Genomic DNA, 21,739 nt, shown 5'->3' with positions numbered 1-21,739 from the left:
CTAGTTGCTAGAAAGGAGTTAATATTGGGGGAAGCTAACTAGGTCAGCAGCCTTGATAAAGGGAAGGATCTTTTATAAGAAATCATTTGGTAACCTTAGAAAGACATTTTCAGTAGAGTGTTGGGACAGGGAACTGGATTGTAAGGTTTCGAGGAATGAAATGGATGGGAAAACATAATAAATGTAGAAACTTTTTTGGATAAGTTTGGCATTGAATAAAAAGACTCCACCTTGAGGAAGGGGAAGAAGGGTTGAATTACCAGTGTGTATATTTTGCTTATCTTGTAGGCAGTGGGGATGGAGAGATTGATAGAACAGGATGGCATCAGTAGGTACTGTATGAATCCCATATATCCATCTCTTGGGAAAACAGAAATAATTATCAAAACCTCAGCATTGTGCTTCTAAGAAGAATACAGTTTCTAGAAATCTTAAAGTTGAATCAGTTTAAAAATAGAGAGCTTCTTCTGCCAATTTTTTGTTAACCTTTCTGATCCTTGTCGAAATTCCTGTTCAGAGTTTTGTCTTTTGTTTCAACAAGAAGTCCAGAAGGACAGGAGAGACAATGGGAATATCACTAGAAGGAAGCCTTGTAGGAAATCAGACTGTTAGGGACATGGCTGAAAGTAAACCTAAGAAGTATAATAGGGCCTTGAACTCAAGTCAGGAGAGCTGGGTTGTAACCCATATCTGTTCCTTACTTGCTCCCTTAAATCTTTTAGCTTTTCTGATCCTTAGTTTCCTTATTTGTTAAATGAAGTGTTGAGTTGAATAGTCTCCAAAGTCTCTTTTTTTGGCTTAGGAAAGCTGTAGTGGGGCTCAGGGGGTTTCATGGGAGTCATCACTTCTTGATAATACTTTTTTCTTTGAATCCCAAGTCCAGAGGGGTTAGTTTTGAAACCGAGCAACCAGAAGTGGTTCTAACTCTGTTCAAGGCTGGGATGTCCAAGGGTGAAGTAACTAGGCTAAGGTTGCCAGCAGAGTGCAGTAGTCTTTCTTTCCACTATTACAAAACAAAACAAAAAATGCCCTACCTAGTCCTTTTGTATTATCCAAGGGAAGGGTTCATGAGGTTGTTGCCCTGAGGAAAATCTTCAAGACCTGAGGTAATATAGGAAAGTTCAGGGGACATAACTCTTACCCTGGGAACATTAGTCTGACTTTGTTCTTCTCCCAGGATGCTCACAACTGTATTCCTGAATTGGATAGTGAGACAGCCATGTTTTCAGTCTACGATGGACATGGAGGTAAGTACAGCTTGACAGATTGTCACTTTCAAGGTTCTGGGACATCTTTTTTTTTTTTTAAAGCAATCGGGGTTAAGTAACTTGCTCAAGGTTACACGGCCAGTTATTTCTGGGTGTGGTGCTGAGTATCTGAGCCCAGATTTGATCCAGGTCATCCCGACACTGGAGCCAGTGCTCTTACTCGCTGAGCCACCTGGCCGCCCCTAAGCAATTGGGGTTAAGTAACTTGCTCAAGGTTACACGGCCAGGTGTTTCTGGGTGGGTGCTAAGTGTCTGAGCCCGGGATTCGATCTCTAGGTCTTCTCAACACTGGAGCTGGTGCTCTTACTTGCTGTGCTACCTGGCCGCCCCTCTGGGACATCTTTTTATGTTAAGAACAGACCTATATGGCTCTAGGATTCTGAGCCCTCAAACTGACTAGATCTGTGTACTGTTGGGCTACAAGAATCCAAAATTCCTCGCTAAAAACTGTTCATCCTCTTGAGCATCTAGTGACCAGACCTAGAGTTTGCTGATTCACATTGGCAGCAGGTCATATAGGGACAGAACTGCCTCTTGTGATCTGCCTAAGTTTCATGGTCTCTCTGTCTTTAAATTTACTTTTCCTTCATGTGGAGATCAGGCTATGGCTGTTGTCCCTTCTTCCTAACAATGCTTTAATGATTCAGTATGCTGTAAGTTGACTGGGCCTTGTTTTTATTCAGGTGACCTCCCCCAAGTAACCTTCCTCTTCTGGGCTGATGTTTGGGTATACAAAAAGAAGAGAAATACAGTTTTGTTTTTCATAAATTTGCTTTATGCAAATGGAACATAAAGAATTCTGGGGGCGGCTAGGTGGCGCAGTGAGTAAAGCGCCGGCCCCAGAGTCAGGAGGACCTGAGTTTGGTTCTGGCCTCAGACACTTAACACACACACCCCAAAAAAAAACAACTAGCCGTGTAACCTTGGGCAAGTTACTTAACACCAATTGCCCTCCAAAAGGCAAAAAAATAAAAATAAAAAAGAATTCTGAAAGAAATCTGCATCCCTAAAAAAACCCTTCATTAACTTTACTGTACAATACTGTGTTCTCTCTCTCTCTTTGCTCTTGCCTCTCAGCTCAGTGACTGTGACCTCCTAAACCCCACCCCTCCAAAAAACAAAAACCAACCAAACAAAAAACCCTGCAAGTGAAAGCGGAACAGATGAGGGGAAAGATTGCTTCTGGGCCGATTGAGGGGGCTTGGCTTGAGATCTCTAGAATGAAAGAGGAGACCTTTACCCTATTCCATCCATGTGTGTCCAGCCTCCACATGCCTGTCTTCCATCTATCTTTGACTCCTTTGTGTTGCCCATCCTCTTCTGTCCATCTATGTCCGACCTCCATGTATCTGCCCCCAGTGTGTTCTTCCTCTCAATTCTTGTTGGCCCTACATGGCTGGACCTGGCCTTTTGTGTTCTTCCTCCTGCTCGCTCTTCTCTGTCCTCAGCTCTAGCATGTCCTTGTGCTGGTCCCCTCCCTCCATAGATAAGGGTTCTTCTTCCTCCCTCTTTACCTTCCCCATATCTTCGAACAAATTAGTATTACATTAAAAACTCTTTACATAGAGGTCTGTGGAATGGCCAATTTATGTAAAGTGAGAACTGTCTGTATGTGGATATACATCAAAGAGACCAATGAAACAGGCTCTGAGTGATTTCACCTTTCTTGTAGGGGAGGAAGTTGCCCTATACTGTGCCAAATATCTGCCTGAGATCATCAAAGATCAGAAAGCATACAAAGAAGGAAAACTACAGAAGGTAAGGGCCCCAAATAAGTGGCAAAGCAGATAGAACACTGGGCCTAGAGGCAGGAAGACCTGAGTTCAAATCCAACCTCAGACATTTCCTAGCTATGTGACACTTAACCTTTGCCTCAATTTCCTCATCTACAAAATTGGAATAGTAAAATAGCACCTACCTCCCAGGGTTGTTGTTGAGGATCAAATAAGATAATGTTTCCAAAGTACTTGGCTCATAACAGGCACTAAATAAATGTGAAATATTATTATTAATTTTTTTTTGGTCTTTGTATTTAGGACCATTCAGCTATGTGGTTAATTAGGGTTTGGCCCCTAGGCAGGTCATTTAACCTTTGTGTCTACCTTAGTTCATTCATCAGTAAAATGGGGATAGTAATAGCATTTTATCTCCCAGGATTGTTTCAAGGATCAGATGAGATATTTGTAAATGCTTATTAGCACAGTGCTTGACATATAGTAAATCCTTAATCAAGGCTTGTTGTCTTCCAGTTTCCCTCTTTATTTCCTGCCTGTGAACTGGTTCTGTAGTTATTTTATTTTCTCTTGTGGATCTTTACAGTCTAGCCTCTTTATTCACCATTTATTCAGAATCTTTAGCAAAATTCTGAATTTAATCCTAGCCCTGGGGCCTTAATCCAGATACTAGAGAATATAATGTGTCATACTTATATGTGTACTATAGCATTATAGGCAGACATTTTCTTTTAGCAGCAGTTCTCAAAGTGTGGTCCCAGGAACCTTTAGGGGGTCCCTTAGACTGTTTCAGGGAGTTTACAACATCAACACTTCTCATAATAATTCTAACACAGTATTTGCTTGTTAAAATATTTCCTCCTTTTTTAACTGCATATCTGTGTTAGGCCAGATTTTCTTCATGTATTTTAACCAAAGCAACAGATTGAAAACAGAAGTGGATATGAGGATCCAGCTGTCTTTTACTAAGCTAGACATTAAAGAAATCTGCAAAAATATGTAAAATGATGACATTTTACTCATCAAATTTTTTTGTTTTGGAAGTTTTTATTAAAATGTTATTAACATGCAGTGGGTTTGTTGTTTTTAAAGAGTATAAAGGCATCCTGAGATCAAAAAGTTTGAGAACCTGTGCTTTTTAGGCTCTGCATTTTTTTTTATCCCCGTGTTCTTCACATTGCTTAAATTCAGGCTTTGGAAGATGCCTTCTTGGCTATTGATGCCAAACTGACCACAGAAGAGGTCATTAAAGAGCTGGCACAGATTGCAGGAAGGCCCCCTGAGGATGAGGATGAAAAGGAAAAGGTGGCTGATGAGGATGATGGTGAGTAGAATTTGATGGTGTCATTTATTACAAAAGGCAACAGCAAAAGCCATTTGTCAGTGCTGATTGAGTGCATAGTACACTAGTTAAAGATGCTTGGGAAGTTGGCTTCCTGAGGACCTAGGGAGTCTTCACTATTCACTATAGTGTGCCATCCCTACGTTATGCTTATGATGGGTCATGGTAGGTGGTCCCGTCCTTATATCCTGAATTTCTTTACCTCTTCCACAAATCAAGGTGGTCCAACATGTTAAAGGAATATTTCCTAAGCATGGAGCGAGCAGTGTCTTAGTTTTCTGGGTGACTGGTGTCATTCTCCATGGTATTTCTATTGAAAAGTAGATTGAGGATACCGTAGATTGATAATGGGGAGGGTGTGAAAGGCCAGCCTTTAGTGCCTTTTTCAAGTAGTATATAGAAAAAGGGCTTCCCTCTGAGACCAAATAATGAGAGGACCCTTAAGCACACTGTTCTGTTGAGACAGGAAAGTTAGACTTAAGCTACAGGACTTTTGAATGAGTGGGGAATAATTCCACAAGGAAAGTGGCATAAATGGGCTCTGATTTCGCCTGTTCCCTGCAGTGGACAATGAGGAGGCAGCCCTGCTTCATGAAGAGGCCACCATGACCATTGAGGAACTTCTTACACGCTACGGGCAGAACTGTCACAAGGGCCCTCCCCACATCAAGGCTGGGGCTGGGTTGGGTGAGGAACCAGGGTCCCAGGGCCTCAATGGGGAGGCAGGGCCTGAGGAGCCATCAGGGGAATCCCCTGTGGAGGAGAATGGCCCCATAGCTGAGGCCCACACAGACCTTTCCTCCAACTTGGAACGTGGGACTGAGGCAGTCCAGGGCGATGAGCCTATCACCCCCACTGGAGAGGCTGGCCCCTCCTGCTCTTCCACCCCCGCCAAGCCACCTCGTGCTGCTAAGTCCAAGTTCTTTGAGGACAGTGAGGATGAGTCAGATGAGGCAGAGGAGGAAGAGGAAGACAGTGAGGTAAGGGCCTGTGAGGGCCAACAGGTGCTATAGTTGCACAGAGGGACTGTCTTGTCCCCACCCCACTTTTTCAAACTTTCCCTCCCATCCTCCCCACTCCCCTAAAGGTTTAGCCTCCTTGAGCCTAATACCGCCACCATCACAATTAACATCAACTCTCTTCCTGGGTGGAGGCAATAAGAGATAGACCCAGTCTTGGCCCTCAGAAGCCCAACCATCTCCCAAAGAGGAAACAAGAAGGTAGATGATAATTGGGGCATTAGGGCATTTCCTTCTCTTTGGGGAGGTTGTTTTTTGGCTGTGTTCTGGGGAGGTGACTGTAGGACATTTGGCTGACATCTTTGGCCTTCCCTGGGGTTTCCCACTTCATGACAGCTAAACTCAGTTCAGGTACTGATGCCCTTCCCACCCTGAAATTTTCCCACCCCCGTCCCGTAAGGAACAGCTTTTTAGGGGTTGGAGAGAGTGTGACTAGGTAGGATATGATGGTGGTAGATGGGTGGGCTTCAGGGTAGGGAAGGTTCAGCCTCATCTCAGCAGTGTTGCATCATCCCTGTGGTAGGAGTGCAGTGAAGATGAGGATGGATACAGCAGTGAGGAAGCTAACGAGGATGATGAAGATGACACAGAGGAGGCAGAAGAAGAGGATGAAGAAGAAGAGGAGGAGGAGATGATGCTGCCTGGGATGGAGGGCAAAGAGGAGGTGTGTATATGGTGGAGGCAGGGAGTGGGCCTGGAGTAACAAATTTTTGTGTAGAGGAAAGTGTGGTAAGGCTTTGATTTTGGGGACAGGGGATCACATCTGTGTCTTAGCATGGGAAGCTCTGTCCAAAGATTCTTTATTGTTAGCCAAATGGTGGTCTATAGAATCTTTACCTTAAGTGAGGGGAAGTTGTAGGTTGTTCTTCCTTGGAACGATTCTTTCACCTAGTCTCCATTTATTAAAGCTGTGGATACAGTTCCTATCCTAGGAGCCTCCAGTATGCACCTTGGCTGGGGATAAGAGGAGGAAGCCTGGGAAGGAATTTCTTAGATGAACATTATTGAGCAAGGTCATGATAGTGGATCTCCTGACCCTTTCCTTTTTCTTCTCTCATAAGCCTGGATCAGACAGTGGCACAACAGCAGTGGTGGCCCTGATTCGGGGGAAGCAGCTGATTGTGGCAAATGCAGGGGATTCCCGATGTGTGGTGTCTGAAGCTGGTAAAGCCCTAGATATGTCCTATGACCATAAGCCTGAAGATGAACTGGAACTAGCACGAATCAAAAATGCTGGTGGCAAGGTTACCATGGATGGACGAGTCAACGGGGGCCTCAACCTCTCTAGAGCCATTGGTAAGAGGCTTGGGCATGGGAGTGATACTGGGGCTTCCACTCTTCCAAGACAGCTTATGGTAACGTCTGTATGGTGCTTTTTAATATTTGAGAACATTTTGTATATAAAAATATGTATATAATTTCTCCTCATAATTGAAAGGATAGATTATTATCCTTATTTTGTAGATGACTAAATGGAATGAAAGGTCAGATTACAATTAAATGGCAGCTAGAACTAGACCTTGGTCTCCTGGTTCCTTACCCAAAGCTCTTTGCACTCTACCACATGAATTCCCAAAGCCTGAGAATAGCATGTGCCTTTAATACAATTTCCTGTCCAGATTGCAACATTTCTGCTAATTCATCCTCCTACCAGGTGATCACTTCTATAAGAGAAATAAGAACCTGCCACCTGAAGAGCAGATGATCTCTGCGCTGCCAGACATTAAGGTGCTAACTCTCAACGAGGACCACGACTTCATGGTCATTGCTTGTGATGGCATCTGGTGAGCAAGGGGTTGGGAGGCCTTGAAGAAAGGTCTTTTGCCATAGACTTCCCTCTTAAACTTCTTGCTCTGGGCCTGCTGCTTCTGTGGCAGTTTTATATTCCCTGAGCTGCTTTAGGAATAGAAGGCCAGGCCTTCATGAGTCAAAACCCCTAGGTGCGAGGCTGAGGTGGCAGTTTTTCTAAGTATGAATTGGCTTGGGGAAATGGGGTAACCTTCTCCATACCACCCCCTTTTCTCTGTTTGGTGGGTCCTGGGCAGTGCTCTGACCATTATGTTTGGCCACAGGAACGTGATGAGCAGCCAAGAAGTGGTGGACTTTATCCAGGCCAAGATCAGCCAGAGGGACGAAAATGGGGAGCTTCGGCTGCTTTCCTCCATTGTAGAAGAGGTGAGCTAAACACCCTGGAGACAAGTGGGAGGGTCCTCTAAATGTAACAGAAATTAAGTCTCTGTTGTAGCTTAAACCAAGGAGTAATGAGAAACTTTAAAACCATCCCAGTGGAAGTTTTTCTTTCCTGCCTGTAGTTCTTAGTTGACCAGCAGGTGACAGTCTTATGAAGCTTGAGGTCCTCTTCCCACTCCTTTTCATCCCTACTGAGCAGAGCCAGCCCTGTTTTTAACTGTCAGGTTCAGCCTCTGGTCTCCACCCTGTGACTGAAATAACCTGTTCCTCCTGCAGCTGCTGGATCAGTGCCTGGCACCTGACACTTCTGGCGATGGTACTGGGTGTGACAACATGACCTGCATAATCATCTGCTTCAAACCCCGAAGCACAGCAACACCCCTGCCTGAGAGTGGCAAGAGAAGACTGGAGGAGGTTGTGACCCCTGAAGCCACTGGGGAGAATGGCAGCAGTGACAACAGCAAGAAAGCCAAACAGGAATAGCAACTATCTCCTCCCCTGCCCACCCAGACTGTTTTCTGAGCCCACCGGACTTAAGACTGAGTTTTGTCTTTTTCCTTTTAGCCTTAGCAGTGGAAATGAGGTGTGCAGGGGGATCGGGGTGGCTTTGCTTTAGCCCATTCCAAAGAGGGCTCTCCCTCCACACAGCACACTGCGGGAGCCCCTTCTTTCTCCCCATCTGGCCCCCTCATCGGGCAGTGGGGGAGGTGGAGCACGGCACCAGCTGGAGGCCTTGACCCTGTGCAAGTCACCATTAATGTGCCTGTGCTGTTGTGTTGGAGGGAAGGACTGGTGGTTCTGGTTTTTACTCTGTGAACACTTTATTTAAGAACTTTCTTTTTTATTGGCGGCTCCCTGGTCCCTTTAGCCGCCTCCACCCACTCTGTTGTACACTTTCAATCAACACTTTTTCAGACTAAAGGCCAAAACCCAACTGTGCCCTGTGGTGTCCTTCTTTACTGTAATCCAACTGCAAGCAGACTCCTCTGCATCGTAATTCAGCCAACTTTAACGGAGCACCTCCTTTAGTCGGGTGCTGGGCGGTGCCCGGTCTGACTAGGGGGAGGGAGCCCCACATCCCGGGGGTCTGCCGGGTGAGGACCTGGAGTGATGAGGGGAGGCGTTCTGGGGGGGCAGGGCTACCCGAGCTGGGCCGTCTAGAGGATTTTAAGATCCGCTGGGGGAGTGTTGCAGGCGCGGATAAAGGGTGTCCAAATGAGTGCCGGCAGAAAGGAGAAGGCCACTGGGGTAAGGGGAGGAGTTGACTGGAGTACTAAGGGCAGTAATGTTATAACGGACCAGGCCAGAAAAGCCTGCCTGCCGCCAGCCCTGGCCCCCCCCTCCGAGCACGGACCGGAGCTTTTACTCTTCGCGGGAAGCCCGCGGGGGTGGGGGTGGTGAGCAGGAAGGAAGCCCGCCGGAGGCCTGAAGGGGGAGGGGAGGGAATGCTGGGCCAGGCACCCGAGGCTCCAGAGAGGAGAGAAACGGTTTCCGTTTGGGCCCTGCGGAGATCGGGGTACCAGGCTTGGCAGGGGAAGGGACGGGAAGATGAGGAGTCTTGGGGGAAGAAGGCTAAGCCCACGCTCTGCGCGGGGGCGGGGGGCGCCACAGCGGAGTCTCCCTACCCACTTTCCGCGACCGAAGAGAACCTGGGCAGTTGGGCTCGAGGTAAGGACGCCACGCTCTTAAGGTGGGGGTGGGGTGGAGAAGCATTTGACACCCGGTTCCTGATTGGGTTTCATGCCATCTCGTCACAATTACTTCCGGGCCGAGCAGCTGAGCCGCGGAAGTGGCTGATTTTTCTGTTTCCTATGGACTACAAATTCCGTGGGACTTCGCGGCAACGGAAGCGGAAGCGAATACGGAGGTACCAGCTGGTCTCCGAAAGGAGGGGGGTTGGGGGGCTCCATGAATGGAAGCGGCGGCGGCGGCGGCGGGAGCGGCCTGAGCTGGGCGCCGGGGCCAGGGCCGGGGGCTGCCCGGGGCCCGCGCCGCTGCATGGGGGCGGCCCGCGGGCCCTGAGCAGGAGTGAGGGCGGGCCAAGGCAGGCAGGCAGGGGCGGGGCGGCCTCGGGGCCGGAGGCGCGTCGGGCTGGAGCCGGTCACGATGCCCCGAAGGAAGCAAAGCCACCCACAGCCCGTGAAATGTGAGGGGGTCAGGGGTCAGGGGGGAAGGAGCGTGGGGGGTGGGGGAGGGGTGGAGCGGGGGGGGGGGGGGGCCGGAGCCTTGGGGGGGAGGAGCGCAGGGCGAACCCCCGGAGCCCGGTGTGTAGTGGGCAGTGCGAGGGTCCGGCAGAGCCCAGGCCTCTGCCCTCCCTGAGGAGCAATCAGGGTACGATGGCAGGCAGGGCAGGTGCCCTTGCTTTGAGGGAAGGTGGGCATGCCCCTCTCCCTGCTCCCCCTTAGCCCCCCTCCCCCCGAGGCAGCGCCGGCAAGCTTTGTGTCTCTCCTTAGTGGACACGGAAGACCCCCTGGAGGAGGGGCCGGGGGCCCTGGTATTGGAGAGTGACTTGCTGCTAGGCCAGGATCTGGAGTTTGAGGAGGAAGAGGAAGAGGAGGAGGAGGAGGAAGAGGAAGAGGAAGAAGGTGACGGCAGCAGTGACCAGCTCATGGGCTTCGAGAGGGACTCCGAAGGTGGGTTTAAGGGTTGCTCGGCTCTCTGCTCGGGTTAGGGTTTGAGGGTCAGAGCTCTGCTGACCCGGAATGGGCACGTTTAGACTGGGGCTTAATCTCAGGGAGTAGAAAAAAAAGACTTGCCCTGGTCCAGAACTGAATTAGGCCAGAATTTTTTTTACTTGATCCACTACTTTGCAAAACTCTACCGTATTGTTAGGTCTGTTCTTATGTCTCTCTATGCATACGGTCTTGTAGCTTGCACCCCTGTTATCTGGCCCCCAGCTTGGGGTACTGGTGGCCTGAAAGCCTTATTTTAGAGATTAGCACTTTAAGTACCACTTTCATCTGGCCAGTTCTGACCACTTGAACTTCTCAGCCCTGACCTTTGCACTAGTGACTATACCTTCCCTATCCTTTAACCATCGTTTAATTTTTCCTTTCCTATTTTATAACCCTGCTTTTAATAGTCCTACTTATTTCTCAGAGGTATTACGAAAATGGTTGAGGGACTCTGGTTAAGTTCTGTGCATATGGAAGGTGATACATTTTTCTTTTCATTGCGTTGCCATCCTGAAACTTGCCCTAAGTTGTATACTGAGGCTTGAAGGATAAAAAATGAACCTAGCTTATTATATTAATGATTCAACCTTCAGCTTATGGTCCTTTATGACTCCTCCTAGATGCTTATCTTGAGCATATGTAGGCATCTAATCACATTTTAGATTTATTGCTCTATACATTTCCTCTTTTTTCTCCTTGAGTTTTTACCTACCTTTGTGTCACAATGTGGAAAGGATCAAACAATGCTGTCAGTTTATCAACCCAGCTGTTGCTTAAAGCTGACAAGGCTGGTTTCTGCACCAAAAGGGGGCTTTTCATTTACCTGGCAAATAGTCACTGACACTGAACTTAATTCTCTAGAGAAAATTCAAAAGGGTTATTACTATAGGATAGGAGATAGGGAATATCTTCTCTATCCCCAGTAAGAACTAGATGAAATGAGTTATGTCAAGGGAAGAAATAAAGGTGAGTTCTCCTGGATGATGAAATGGGAAAGTAAAAACTAGGAGGGGACAGGCCTACCACAACCCACTTTTGACATCCCCTCCTGTGTCTGTCTTGCCAGGAGACTCTCTAGGGGCCCGGCCAGGGCTGCCCTATGGACTGAGTGACGACGAATCTGGGGGCGGCCGGGCGCTGAGCGCAGAGAGTGAGGTTGAGGAACCAGCCAGGGGCCAAGGGGAGGCTGGGGGTGAGAGGCCAGGCCCAGCTTGCCAGCTGTGTGGGGGGCCTGCTTGTGAAGGACCATGCTGTGGGGCAGGAGGACCAGGTGGGGGACCGCCACTCCCCCCACGGCTGCTGTATTCGTGCCGGCTTTGCGCCTTCGTGTCCCATTACTCTAGCCACTTGAAGCGGCACATGCAAACCCACAGTGGGGAAAAGCCATTCCGCTGTGGCCGCTGCCCCTATGCCTCTGCCCAGCTTGTCAATCTGACACGCCACACCCGCACCCACACTGGTGAGAAGCCGTATCGCTGTCCCCATTGCCCCTTTGCCTGCAGCAGCCTGGGCAACCTGAGGCGCCATCAGCGCACCCACACAGGCCCCCCTGGCCCTCCCTGCCCGACCTGCGGCTTCCGGTGTTGTGCCCCAAGACCCCCCAGGCCTCCCAGCCCCACGGAGCAGGAAGGGGCAGTGCCCCATCGACCAGAAGGTAATGGACTGGTAGGGAGGGTGGCTCAGGGACCAAGAAACCTGGGACAGAAGGGCGAGTGGTCCTTCAGTACCTGGAGTCACAGCCCACGTTCTGACCTTCTCCCCACAGATGCTGTGCTCCTTCCAGATTTGAGCCTCCATGTGCCGCCAGGTGGTGCCAGTTTCCTGCCAGACTGCGGGCAGCTGCGGGGAGAGGGGGAGGGGCTGAGAGGTACTGGACCAGAGCCACTGCCTGAGCTGCTGTTCCCTTGGGCCTGTCGAGGCTGTGGGCAAGAGTTGGAGGAAGGGGAAGGTGAGGGAGGCCGCCTGGGTGCCACCATGTGTGGGCGCTGCATGCGGGGAGAAGCTGGAGGGGGAGGCAGTGCGGGCCCCCGTGGTCCTGGAGATAAGGGCTTTGCCTGCAGTCTCTGCCCCTTTGCCACTCACTACCCCAACCACCTAGCCCGGCACATGAAGACACACAGTGGTGAGAAGCCATTCCGCTGTGCCCGCTGCCCCTATGCCTCAGCCCACCTGGACAACCTGAAGCGGCACCAGCGAGTACATACGGGGGAGAAGCCCTACAAGTGCCCCCTATGCCCTTATGCCTGTGGCAACCTGGCCAACCTCAAACGCCACGGTCGAATCCACTCGGGTGACAAGCCCTTTCGCTGCAGTCTCTGCAACTACAGCTGTAATCAGAGCATGAACCTGAAGCGCCACATGCTCAGGCACACAGGAGAGAAGCCCTTCCGTTGTGGAACCTGCGCTTATACTACAGGCCACTGGGACAACTACAAGCGCCATCAGAAGGTGCACGGCCATGGAGGGGCTGGAGGGCCTGCCTCAGAAGGGTGGGCGCCACCCCACAGCACATCCTCTGCCCTCAGTCCTCATGGCCCTACATCTCTGAGCACCACCAGTAGTAGGGGGCTCCACACGGATTCACCCTGAAACAGGTCCCCTCCCCAACACTGGACTCTACATGGACCAGCTCTACACAGACTGAGGCTGAGGCCTGTCCCCCACCCCCCAGCCCTTTTTTTCTTCTTCCCCCCGCTGGCCAGGGGCTCCATACAGACTCTTACATGGACCAGCCCAGAATCCCATGGAGGGGGGGACCCTCACATGGACCAGGAGGCCTTGCCTTCAACACTCCTCGAGTGCAGTGGAGAGGCTCCTCTGTCACCTCCTCTGTCAGCCTAGGGGCTGTTGAGGGAATGGCTGGGGGCCTGCTGAGCTCCCACCTCTTTATTTAACTTATTTCAGTGCTTTATAATAAAGGAAACACTAACGGAGCTATGTCTGCTGTGGTAGCAGAGCTGGGCACAGAGAGCTCCTCTGGGAAAGAAAGCAGGGCCAAGTGAGAGGGGAATGCCAGAGGCAGGCAGCGATCAGGCTGAGTTTAATGATGGGGCAGCAGGGCCAACTATACACAGAGGCTCTTCCCAACCCCTGCCTCTCCCCCCTCCCCCCCAACCAGGGATTAAAAGCAGCTCAGGGGCATGGGAATCTCCGTCCTCCAGACAGGTGTCCATGGTCCATAGGGCTTTGTGCAAAAATACTAAATGCTAATTTGGCATTAGGAGCAGGGGAGGAGGTGGTTAGGAGGCCACTGGCCTGGGTAAGGAAGGTAAGGAGATAAAGAGGGTAAAGGGGCCCCCAGCCTGGGGGGCACAGGCACAGGGCAAATTCCTGTACATTCCTCCATGGAAGCTGGAGGGTTGTCCAAGCAGCAGGGAGGTTATAGATCCTCATCCCCAATGCCTTCAAAGGCATAGTTGCCATGGACATCACTGGTGCCAGTGTCTGGGCTAGGACTGCTGATCCCTCGAAGGCTCACAGCACTCAGCTTGCTCTGTGATAAAGATAAGGGGGTGATCAGAGGGCTGAAGATACTCCAAAACTAACAACTTCACCCACCCTGAACTGGGAACTCACTGAGAGTTTGACCATCGACTCCCGGGTAGCATCAGGTGAATCCTGGGGAAATGAATAGAAATATTACTAAACAAGGGCACCATTGGTTTAAGACCAGATGGCTAAAGGGTTGCTAATACTTACAAGCAGCGGTGGGGACTTTACTGCTTGCTGGCTGTCTGATCGCCTCAGGGTTCCACCGCCTCGTCTTCGTAGCATCTGTGAATGAGTAATAAATGGCTGTTATTAAGACAGATGCATAGACTGGATGGCAGGATGAAACCGTACCAACCCCTTCCCACTAATCCCATGAAACACCTCAAAGTAAGGAGGAATGAGATGGTTCAAGTCACAAATATGTTCATCTCTCACCTTCCTGATACTCCCCCCTGATTTTTTCACCATCAGTTCATCCACCATGGATTGCAAGCAGATGCTCATCATGATGGCCTAGGGACATGAGTAGAACTTAACTATGACAAGGAGTCACAAAATTCCCAAGCCACCCTAAAAAAAGCCACCTGTGACATGCAAAGGCAAAGCAGATTCAGGCATATAGACTCCCAGACCCAGATGCACAAAACAGATAAAAAATGTGGGAGAGCTGTGACTAAGGTGGGGGAGGGATGTGTGTGCCAGGATTGAAGATGAAGTCCACACCTGTGGGCTAGTGATGGTGACCCACTGCAGTCGATCCTTGCTCATGAGATACTCAAACGCTAGTTCCAGCCGAACCTCTCCCCGGCCTCGGCCTGGACTGCTTGTGCTTCCACTGGGCAATGGCACCTGGTGGTGTAGAAGACAGAGCAAAGCTTACTTGGAATACATTTCCCTTTTTAAATTTTAATCCATCTTATCCCTGACATTCTCATTTCCTAAGCCATTCATTCATATCAGACCCTCCAGTGAACATATTATGAGTTACCTTTAAGAAGTCCCTCATGTGTCTCAACCCCAACTCACAGAGGAAGTAACCCGCCAGCACCGCATGCGGGTGACCCGGAAGGAGCCCTCACGAAGCTGCTGACCAGGCAGACGGAGCTGAAGGCTCAGCTCACTGTTGCCTGCGCTCACTACCACAGGGCAACCCTTCTCTGGAAAGTCGGCCACACAAGGCTCAAACCGAAGATAGCCATAGTGCCTCAGGGTCTGTGCTAACCGTAGAAACTGAAAGGGAGCATGAGTACAATAGACAGGGTCAGACAAGAACTTGAAAATCATTACACTGGAAGGAGAGACAGTGAGGAGAAGGCTGATTATGAGTGTTATTAAGGAACATGCAGAGGCAAGTGGTGACATCTGTACCTCTTTCTTGGAGACTTTCTCCTGCAGAGACTTGAGTTGCCTGTGCTGTTCCTTAGTAACCAGGATCCAGCCATGCTCAATGTCAGAAACTGTCTATAGATGGGACAAAAGTGCAGAGCAGGGGGAGAAATATCGTTAACCAGAGCCTTGGACCTAAGCTGCCTTCTTCACATGGGTCTCAATTTACACCAAGTTTCAAAGGGATCAGGGTAGGTTTTCCAAGAACACAAAAGTGAAGCATGAATGCAATTTTCTTGGGCAGTTTCCAGTTTACCTGAGCATAAAGTAGATTCAGTCCAACCCGGTTCTCCATAACATCATCATCATAGGCAGAGTCCCAATAACTGTAAAGCCAAGGGGAAAAAATGATAATGGGGCTAAGATGGCTAAGATATAGCAAAAGAAATTCCAATAAACTGCTGGGATGAGTGGGTGGCACAGGTACAGGAGAAAGCTTAGGAAACTTGCCTCTCTCCCAGCTCTAACCCCTCTCCTAGGTTGTTCTGTCCCTTACATGCACTAACAACCCACACCTGAGGCCACCCCAAGGCACTAGGCCATCCCTGACCTCTTCCTAAGCACAATCTTATACTCTTGACTCCGTAGGCTGGTAACAGATACATAGGGCAGCTCAAACTCCTGCAACTTCCGAACAACTGTGGGAGAGATAAGAGGAAAACATGAGACACATGAAGGGGGAAGATCAGAAGGGAGAGAAAACCTGAAACCATGCAAAAATGTGGTCTTGTGAATCACAGGGAGGTATTCAGGACGAGTCATCACAAGGTATCAGCAGTGACTGGTGACTCACAGGAGAAGGCCCCATCCTCTTGCTCTCGAACAAGAAAGAGGCTAAAGTAGCCAATCAAGTCATCTGGAAGGTCCAACTTTGCAGCGACTGCCTAGGGAGAGGGACAAAAATAACATCCAGTTACACACTACTTCCACATTATCCTCAAGGTTAAAGTGAATGGGCAAAGAAGCAGGCAGGGGTCTCACCTCCAGGACATCTTCAGTCTGGTCAGAAGTCAGAATAGTGACTAGCACCTTCTGCCCATTGCTTAGTAGCACCTCCAGAGATACCTCTTCTGTAGGTACCTGCTGCGTTTCCTGAACATAAATACAGGATTTAGATAGCTTTGCAATGCTCAGAGTTCCTCCTGGGAGCCCCTCAGAAAGATATAGGCTGTCTTAATCTCATTCCCATAGCACAGACCATCACCCAGAAACATGGGCTCAGAATCCATATTCAGTCTTGACTGCCCTCTGCCTACCCTCCTGAAATGATGAATCATCTAGCTCATGCTCTTTCCCATGTATGAGGTCCCAATCAACTCCTCACCTGTTGTGCCCGCCGAAGGAAACTGTTAAAAGTCTCACTGCCCCCAAGCAAAGGGTCTTGCCGAACTATAAGGGGGAAGAGAGGAAATTACAACCACATACCAGTTATTCAGACTCCCACAACCCTTGGCTACCCCAGTTGTGTTCCTGATTGGTCCCACCCCTAGTTCCATTTCCTGGACTGAGTTAATTAACCTGCTAACTCCTTGAGCTGGCCTCACCTCACTCACTCACTCCTTGCATAAATTCTTCACCTGCCCCACCCTTGGCTGGTCCTGCCATCTAGTTAGGTCCAATCTACAGAGCTAAGAAAATAATGGTAGAGTTAATCTAAAGCAGGTAAGAAACAAATTAAATCTCTTCCCTCCCTGACTCCCAATTTATATAAATTAATTATCACTTAATGTTACTTAAGTATTTCTTTAAAATGTTAATGAACAAATGATTTTGTCAGCATGGCATTCTCCAGTTCTGTACGCCACAACAAACAGTGACTTTAAAGACTTAGAAGGGAATTAGAACCTTCTAAACAACCAGCCCTATTAGGCTGTCCTGCCCTAACTGTTTTTCACCTTTCTCCAACCAGCCAGCCTAACATTCCTTCTCACAACTCACCAGCCTGCATGTATTTCTCTAGCTGCTCTCTTCGCTGTTCCACCTCAGCTGGTGTCAGAGTAAAAAGCTTCTTTGGGGGAAATGCAGGGAGAACATTAGCCCCATACTCCTTCCGAAGCTGTTGGGAGAAAAAAGGGCAATTCCACAAAGAAGTGAAGGGATGAAAGTAAAGATAGGCTGGACTGGGCTCTTAATCAGTCAGGCTTATTTTTCCATGCTTTGATTCTCCAGTCACTTGTTCCCTTGAATATGAAAAAAAAAAAAAGCCTGACTACTTGGAGAAGAAACGCTTCTTCCTGCAGAAGAGCACATTTCAAGAGAAATCAGGACTGCCCCTGGGAAACATACCTCTATCTTTTGCCCTCATAACAGACAAGTCAGCCCTTCATGATGATGTCAGATGGAAACACAGGACCAGAGTCTAAAGTTCCTACACTAAGTCACTTAAGTTCCAGTATTGACTGAACCCTAACAAGATACATAAAGCAGGCATGAAAAATTTAAAAGGAACACATTAGTGACCAGACACAGTCCCTAAATTTAAAGAATTTACAACATGATGGGTAAGTCAGAGAAACATAACAGAGGTTTAGTTGAACTGAAAGGTACTCCAGACAATTTTTTTTAAATAGTTTTGTAGATAAGGAAACTTAAACCTGAGAGTTAAGGTAGCTTGCCCATAGTTACCTCATTTGTGGAACATCTGGGATTTGGACCTTTTTAAGCCCAACTCTTAATGCTGTGTGCCTTTTCCACTGTCATATATGGAGCTAATTTTAACAGATTAATTTAACATTACAAAAGACTGCCAAATTTTGAGCCAAAGGAATTTGGTTCCAATCCTTGCCAGGATGTAGTGGATAGCTGTGCATGCCTGGGCAAGTCACTTAACCTCTGTCTGCCTCAGTTTCCTCATCTGTAAAACAGGAATAACAACAGCACCTACCTCTCAGAATTGTGAAAATCAAATGAGAAAATAACTGTAAAACTTAGCACAGTGCCTGGCACATAGTATGTGTTTTATAAATGTTAGCTATCATTATCTGTATTATTATTACTATGTGACCTTAAGTGAGTCACAACCTCCCCCCCCTCAGTCTTTTCTATGAAAGGAAGATGTTAAGACTAAGTAGCTAGTATGATCTCTTTCGTCTCTAAACTCTATAATCCAATGATTGTATATTCTATCTATTTATATCTGTTTTGAGGCATAATGTGTCGTTCAGACAAACACACAGACCCAATCCATGAATGGTAATGAACATTTTTTTGAAGTTGGTAAAAGTCTGGATGATTATGGGAAGTGAGTTTGAAGCTGCAATTTGTAAGCTGGGACGAATGAAATCTGGCCGTCAGGAGGTGAAAATCTTTCTACACATGGGTTGAGGCAGGAGAAGGAAGAGCGAGTATGATGGGGGGTAAGAGGAACAAGGAAAGCTCAAGCAGAAAAGAGAGGAAGGTGTGGGCTGGAAGTTAGCTGGGAAGGGCCTGGACAGTGCCCGCAGCCGCTGCTCGCCCATTAGAAAGCAAGGAGTGGGGGAAGGTGGAGACGCGGCTGCAGCGGGCCAGCTAGGTACAAGTGTCAAGTCCCACCTGCTCATGCAGCCCCAGGAGCTGGCTGTAGCGCACCCGGCAGTGCAGGACTCCATTCACGTGGATGTTGTAGGCCTGCAGAGACAGAGGCAGGTGCTGGCCCTGAGCCCCCGAGACAGACCAACGCCTTCCGGGCTCCCCGGGCGCCACGCCCCGGCAGACCCTTCATTGGTCACCCGCGGGCTAAAAACCTAAAGGGGCTTCGACCCCCAGCCCCAGGGGTCCCGTGACAGGCGGGGAGACTCGGCACGCGCCGCGGGAGTAAAGATCGCGTAGGAGGAGGCGGCGACCACACCGGGAGGAAGGAGGCCGGGTCAGCTGATGAACTGTCTGACCACAGTCCACCCGGGTGAGGCTGCCGGAGCCGCGGGGCGCTGGACGGAAGCCGCGATAGGACGCGTCAGCCCCTCTGAAGGACAGCAGCCGAGAGGACCGGGGGCCTCCCGCCCAGCGGGTAAGGGGGGTTCAGAGTACCACAGTGACCGAAGGGCTGGGCCCGTTACTCCTCGCCAACCCCGCCCCGCCCCGCCCCTCCTCTCCTCACCACGTAGTTGGAGCCGCCGCTGTCCCCGCTGCGGGACTCGGTTTCGGGGATGGAAAAGTGCATCTTCCCGGCTGTGAAGCCCAGCCGGGCTCCGGACTCCTAGTGCCGCTGCTCCTCCGCTCGTCTCCGCCGCTCAGCGCGCCCCCGCCGCCACACTCGCCATTTTTGCGGCCGAGGGGGAGGCGGGGAGGGGGAATAGAGAGAGGTGGTGCCAGATGCATGCTGGGAATCGTAGTTTGCGAATGCCCGTGATGCACGCTGGGCCCAAGGCTTGGAAGGCAAGGGTTTCTATGCCTATCGGGAATTGTAGTCAGTGGTTGGCCGGAGTGCCTGCTGGACCCGGATATCCGTCGGTAAGGGCTTCAGTGTGTTCTGGGAGTTGTAGTCGTTATTCTCCCGTGTGCTGTTACTAACTGTGGCTGGGCGGGCGCTGTGACCTCAGGGCCGAGTGGGATCTAGGGAATTAGGGTCTGAAGCTCCTGGCCGGCTGGGGCCGGGGCGGAGTCCGGGCTGCGGATGGCAGCGGTGGCGGTTCTGGAGGGTGAGCTCAGCGGGGAGGTGAAAGCGGGGAGGGGAGCGTTCACAGCTTGCCCCCCCCCCGGGGGGGAGGGGTGGACTGGGCTGGGGGCACCGGAGCCCGGCCCCGGCCTTTGATCCTCCTGCTCATCCCTTCGTGTCGCGTCCCCACGCGGGCGGACCGCGTTCGCTCCTCCCTCCCTCTCTCCCTCCCTCCTCGCCTACCCGCTCTCCCCACCGCAGACTGGCTTCAGGCCCCGGGTAGACTCATGCGGCCCCCACCGCCCGCAGCTCCCGGCCCGGCGCAGCTTTCCCCGCCGGCCCGGCCCGGCCCCCCACCCTCACTGTGCGCTCTTTTCTCGGATTCAGGAGCAGTGTCCACGATGACGGCCCAGCCGCCCGGCAAGGTAAGTCCACTGGGAAGTTCGGGGCGCGTCAGAAGACTTGGGTTCGAATTCTGCCTCCGCCACCTGGGTGACTCGGGCCAGGTTCCCTAAGCTTTTCTGATCCCCATATTCAGGATGAATCTGTCTTGTCGTTTGGTTGGACTAGAGCACGAGTGCTGGGATTTGGGGGAGGGTCGTGGCAGGTTGGTGGACACTTCCTTAAAATGGTTTTAAGTAATTGAATGTAATGATAAATTTCAAGTAAAGGTTAATGTAAATAAGTTCTTTTTCCTGTTCAAGTTTGCTGGATCCCCAGAAATCTATTGATGGATCCTAGGTTAAGAACCCCTGACCAGATAGCATCTAAGGTCTTTTCTAGCTACCAGTCTCTTATGATGTTTCTTCTTTGTGGACCTCAGTTTCCCCATCTGCCAAATGATTTTAGGCTAAATAATCTGTAAGGTCCCTACCAGCTTTAAATCCTGGGATCCTTTCTTGACCCTAGTGAAGAGGACAGTGTGAGACTCTTGACATATGGTAGGTAAGGGGATAGGAATTAGAGGATTGGATTATTACAATCCAACCTTGTCTACCTCCTAGGAACATTATGGGAGGGGATGGGAAAGGCTGGATGGAGGGAGAGAATGAACATTCAATTCTGTGTCTCAGACTGGGGGTAGGGAGATGTCCCAAGAAGAGAAACTGCAGCTTCGAAAGGAGAAAAAGCAGCAGAAGAAGAAGCGGAGGGAAGACAAAGGGTCAGAACTCCAGTCTGCTCCCAATGTATCCCCTGGCCAGTGTCAAGGTGAGGGCAGCAGTGGGGGGGTACATTTGACCTAACAACAGAAATGAGAATGGGGGAAGGAGGCTTAGGGAGAAGTTTCGCTATGAGAGAGGAAAATCTGAGGTGAAGAAATACAGGACTGGGGAGGAATTCCACTTGTCCTGTTCTTGAGTGTCTTCTCTTCTCTGACTCCAGTGGGCCCACCAAAAGAGGTTCCAGGCCCAGGTGGTCAGTTAGGATCCTCAAGGGAGAAAATTCCAGGTGGCCGGAGTAAAGCAGAGCTTCGAGCTGAGCGTCGAGCCAAGCAGGAAGCCGAACGGGCCCTAAAGCAGGGGCGAAAAGGGGAGCCAGTAGGATCATCCTCTCAGTCCCGCCCTAATACAGCTGGAGAAACCCCCTTAGGTATTTTTCATTACCTCAGAATTTCTGATTCTCCCTTTACCTTGATGGAACTCACCAACATCCTAGGTTTTCTAGGAATAAAACAGCCTTTATCATTTTTTTCCCTTAGCGATACTGTCAGTATCCTCGTTTTCTTGATAATCATTGTGTACTGGAAACAACACACCTAGCACTAACACTTGTATAGCCTTAAAAAAACGAAAAGAAAAAAGATCTTGCTTCTCCTACAGGAGCAAAACATCCTCCAGAGCATGTTCAGGTGGATGAGACCACAGCTTTAAGGAGACTCATTAAGAAACCAGATCAGCAGCAGGTAAGGATTATAATCAGAGGGCTAGACAGAACCCAGGGAGGTGTCCTGGAGAGTTGGTACTGGGGCAGAGGACAGATCAGGAGCAGAATGAGTGTGGTGGTTTGCAACAAAAGACTCTCATTTCACACCTCTTCCCCAACAAGATCTCCTCCATTACT

The 21,739-nt window shown here is 49.9% G+C and overlaps 4 protein-coding genes across 7 annotated transcripts in view; 3 read left to right on the top strand and 1 right to left on the bottom strand.

The window, feature by feature from the left end:
* The window catches only part of PPM1G (protein phosphatase, Mg2+/Mn2+ dependent 1G), a 33,018-nt gene extending 24,532 nt beyond the window's left edge, over positions 1–8,486 (top strand). For both annotated transcript variants that reach the window (XM_069072081.1, XM_069072082.1), the window contains 9 exons: positions 1,178–1,247; positions 2,941–3,026; positions 4,193–4,325; positions 4,908–5,323; positions 5,886–6,026; positions 6,424–6,658; positions 7,017–7,146; positions 7,435–7,537; positions 7,829–8,486. In XM_069072081.1, coding sequence (XP_068928182.1) covers positions 1,178–1,247; positions 2,941–3,026; positions 4,193–4,325; positions 4,908–5,323; positions 5,886–6,026; positions 6,424–6,658; positions 7,017–7,146; positions 7,435–7,537; positions 7,829–8,035 — 1,521 coding nt within the window. In that variant the 3' untranslated portion in view covers positions 8,036–8,486. The remainder of the gene's footprint in view (positions 1–1,177; positions 1,248–2,940; positions 3,027–4,192; positions 4,326–4,907; positions 5,324–5,885; positions 6,027–6,423; positions 6,659–7,016; positions 7,147–7,434; positions 7,538–7,828) is intronic.
* The window catches only part of EIF2B4 (eukaryotic translation initiation factor 2B subunit delta), an 89,195-nt gene that overhangs the window by 64,538 nt on the left and 2,918 nt on the right, over positions 1–21,739 (top strand). Inside the window, exons 2-6 of one of the 2 annotated variants that reach the window (XM_069072087.1) lie at positions 19,621–19,721; positions 20,066–20,103; positions 20,752–20,887; positions 21,062–21,268; positions 21,499–21,581. In XM_069072087.1, the coding sequence (XP_068928188.1) occupies positions 19,697–19,721; positions 20,066–20,103; positions 20,752–20,887; positions 21,062–21,268; positions 21,499–21,581 (489 nt within the window). In that variant the 5' untranslated portion in view covers positions 19,621–19,696. Of the gene's footprint in view, positions 1–19,533; positions 19,722–20,065; positions 20,104–20,751; positions 20,888–21,061; positions 21,269–21,498; positions 21,582–21,739 lie in introns of those variants that run through there. The other variant, XM_069072086.1, reaches the window with a different exon arrangement.
* ZNF513 (zinc finger protein 513) lies at positions 9,541–13,160 on the top strand. Of its 2 annotated transcripts, none has more exons than XM_069072084.1 (4): positions 9,541–9,698; positions 10,006–10,185; positions 11,294–11,881; positions 11,993–13,160. In XM_069072084.1, exons 1-4 carry the CDS (start codon positions 9,659–9,661, stop codon positions 12,814–12,816), a joined length of 1,632 nt encoding a protein of 543 aa, XP_068928185.1. In that variant the 5' UTR covers positions 9,541–9,658; the 3' UTR covers positions 12,817–13,160. The 2 variants fall into 2 exon arrangements, with proteins under 2 accessions (XP_068928185.1, XP_068928186.1); XM_069072085.1 differs by lacking the exon at positions 9,541–9,698 and adding an exon at positions 9,769–9,883.
* Positions 13,238–19,387, bottom strand: SNX17 (sorting nexin 17). Its single transcript, XM_069072088.1, has 15 exons — positions 19,181–19,387; positions 18,637–18,711; positions 17,044–17,161; positions 16,430–16,494; positions 16,087–16,197; positions 15,899–15,989; positions 15,656–15,743; positions 15,362–15,431; positions 15,088–15,180; positions 14,746–14,949; positions 14,443–14,568; positions 14,155–14,232; positions 13,927–14,001; positions 13,804–13,845; positions 13,238–13,720 (listed from the first exon to the last, which is right to left on the bottom strand). The coding sequence occupies exons 1-15, from the start codon at positions 19,241–19,243 to the stop codon at positions 13,607–13,609; spliced, it is 1,413 nt and encodes a 470-aa protein (XP_068928189.1). The 5' UTR covers positions 19,244–19,387; the 3' UTR covers positions 13,238–13,606.

This window comes from Petaurus breviceps, unplaced genomic scaffold (genome assembly GCF_028583685.1).
Source record: "Petaurus breviceps papuanus isolate PSGF00001 unplaced genomic scaffold, PetGlider_PUasm1.0 90845, whole genome shotgun sequence".
NCBI lineage: Eukaryota > Metazoa > Chordata > Mammalia > Diprotodontia > Petauridae > Petaurus > Petaurus breviceps.
Note: the sequence above shows the minus strand (reverse complement) of the source record. Positions and strands in the feature narration are given on the sequence as shown.

Coding starts and splice junctions, on each gene's coding strand:
- ZNF513 (XM_069072084.1), top strand. CDS start 9,659: ATGCCCCGAAGGAAGCAAAGCCACCCACAGCCCGTGAAAT. Junction 9,699..10,005: donor CCACCCACAGCCCGTGAAAT/GTGAGGGGGTCA, acceptor GTCTCTCCTTAG/TGGACACGGAAGACCCCCTG. Junction 10,186..11,293: donor CTTCGAGAGGGACTCCGAAG/GTGGGTTTAAGG, acceptor CTGTCTTGCCAG/GAGACTCTCTAGGGGCCCGG.
- SNX17 (XM_069072088.1), bottom strand. CDS start 19,243: ATGCACTTTTCCATCCCCGAAACCGAGTCCCGCAGCGGGGACAGCGGC. Junction 18,712..19,180: donor GCGGCGGCTCCAACTACGTG/GTGAGGAGAGGA, acceptor CTGTCTCTGCAG/GCCTACAACATCCACGTGAA. Junction 14,233..14,442: donor TCACCATCACTAGCCCACAG/GTGTGGACTTCA, acceptor TCATGTCCCTAG/GCCATCATGATGAGCATCTG.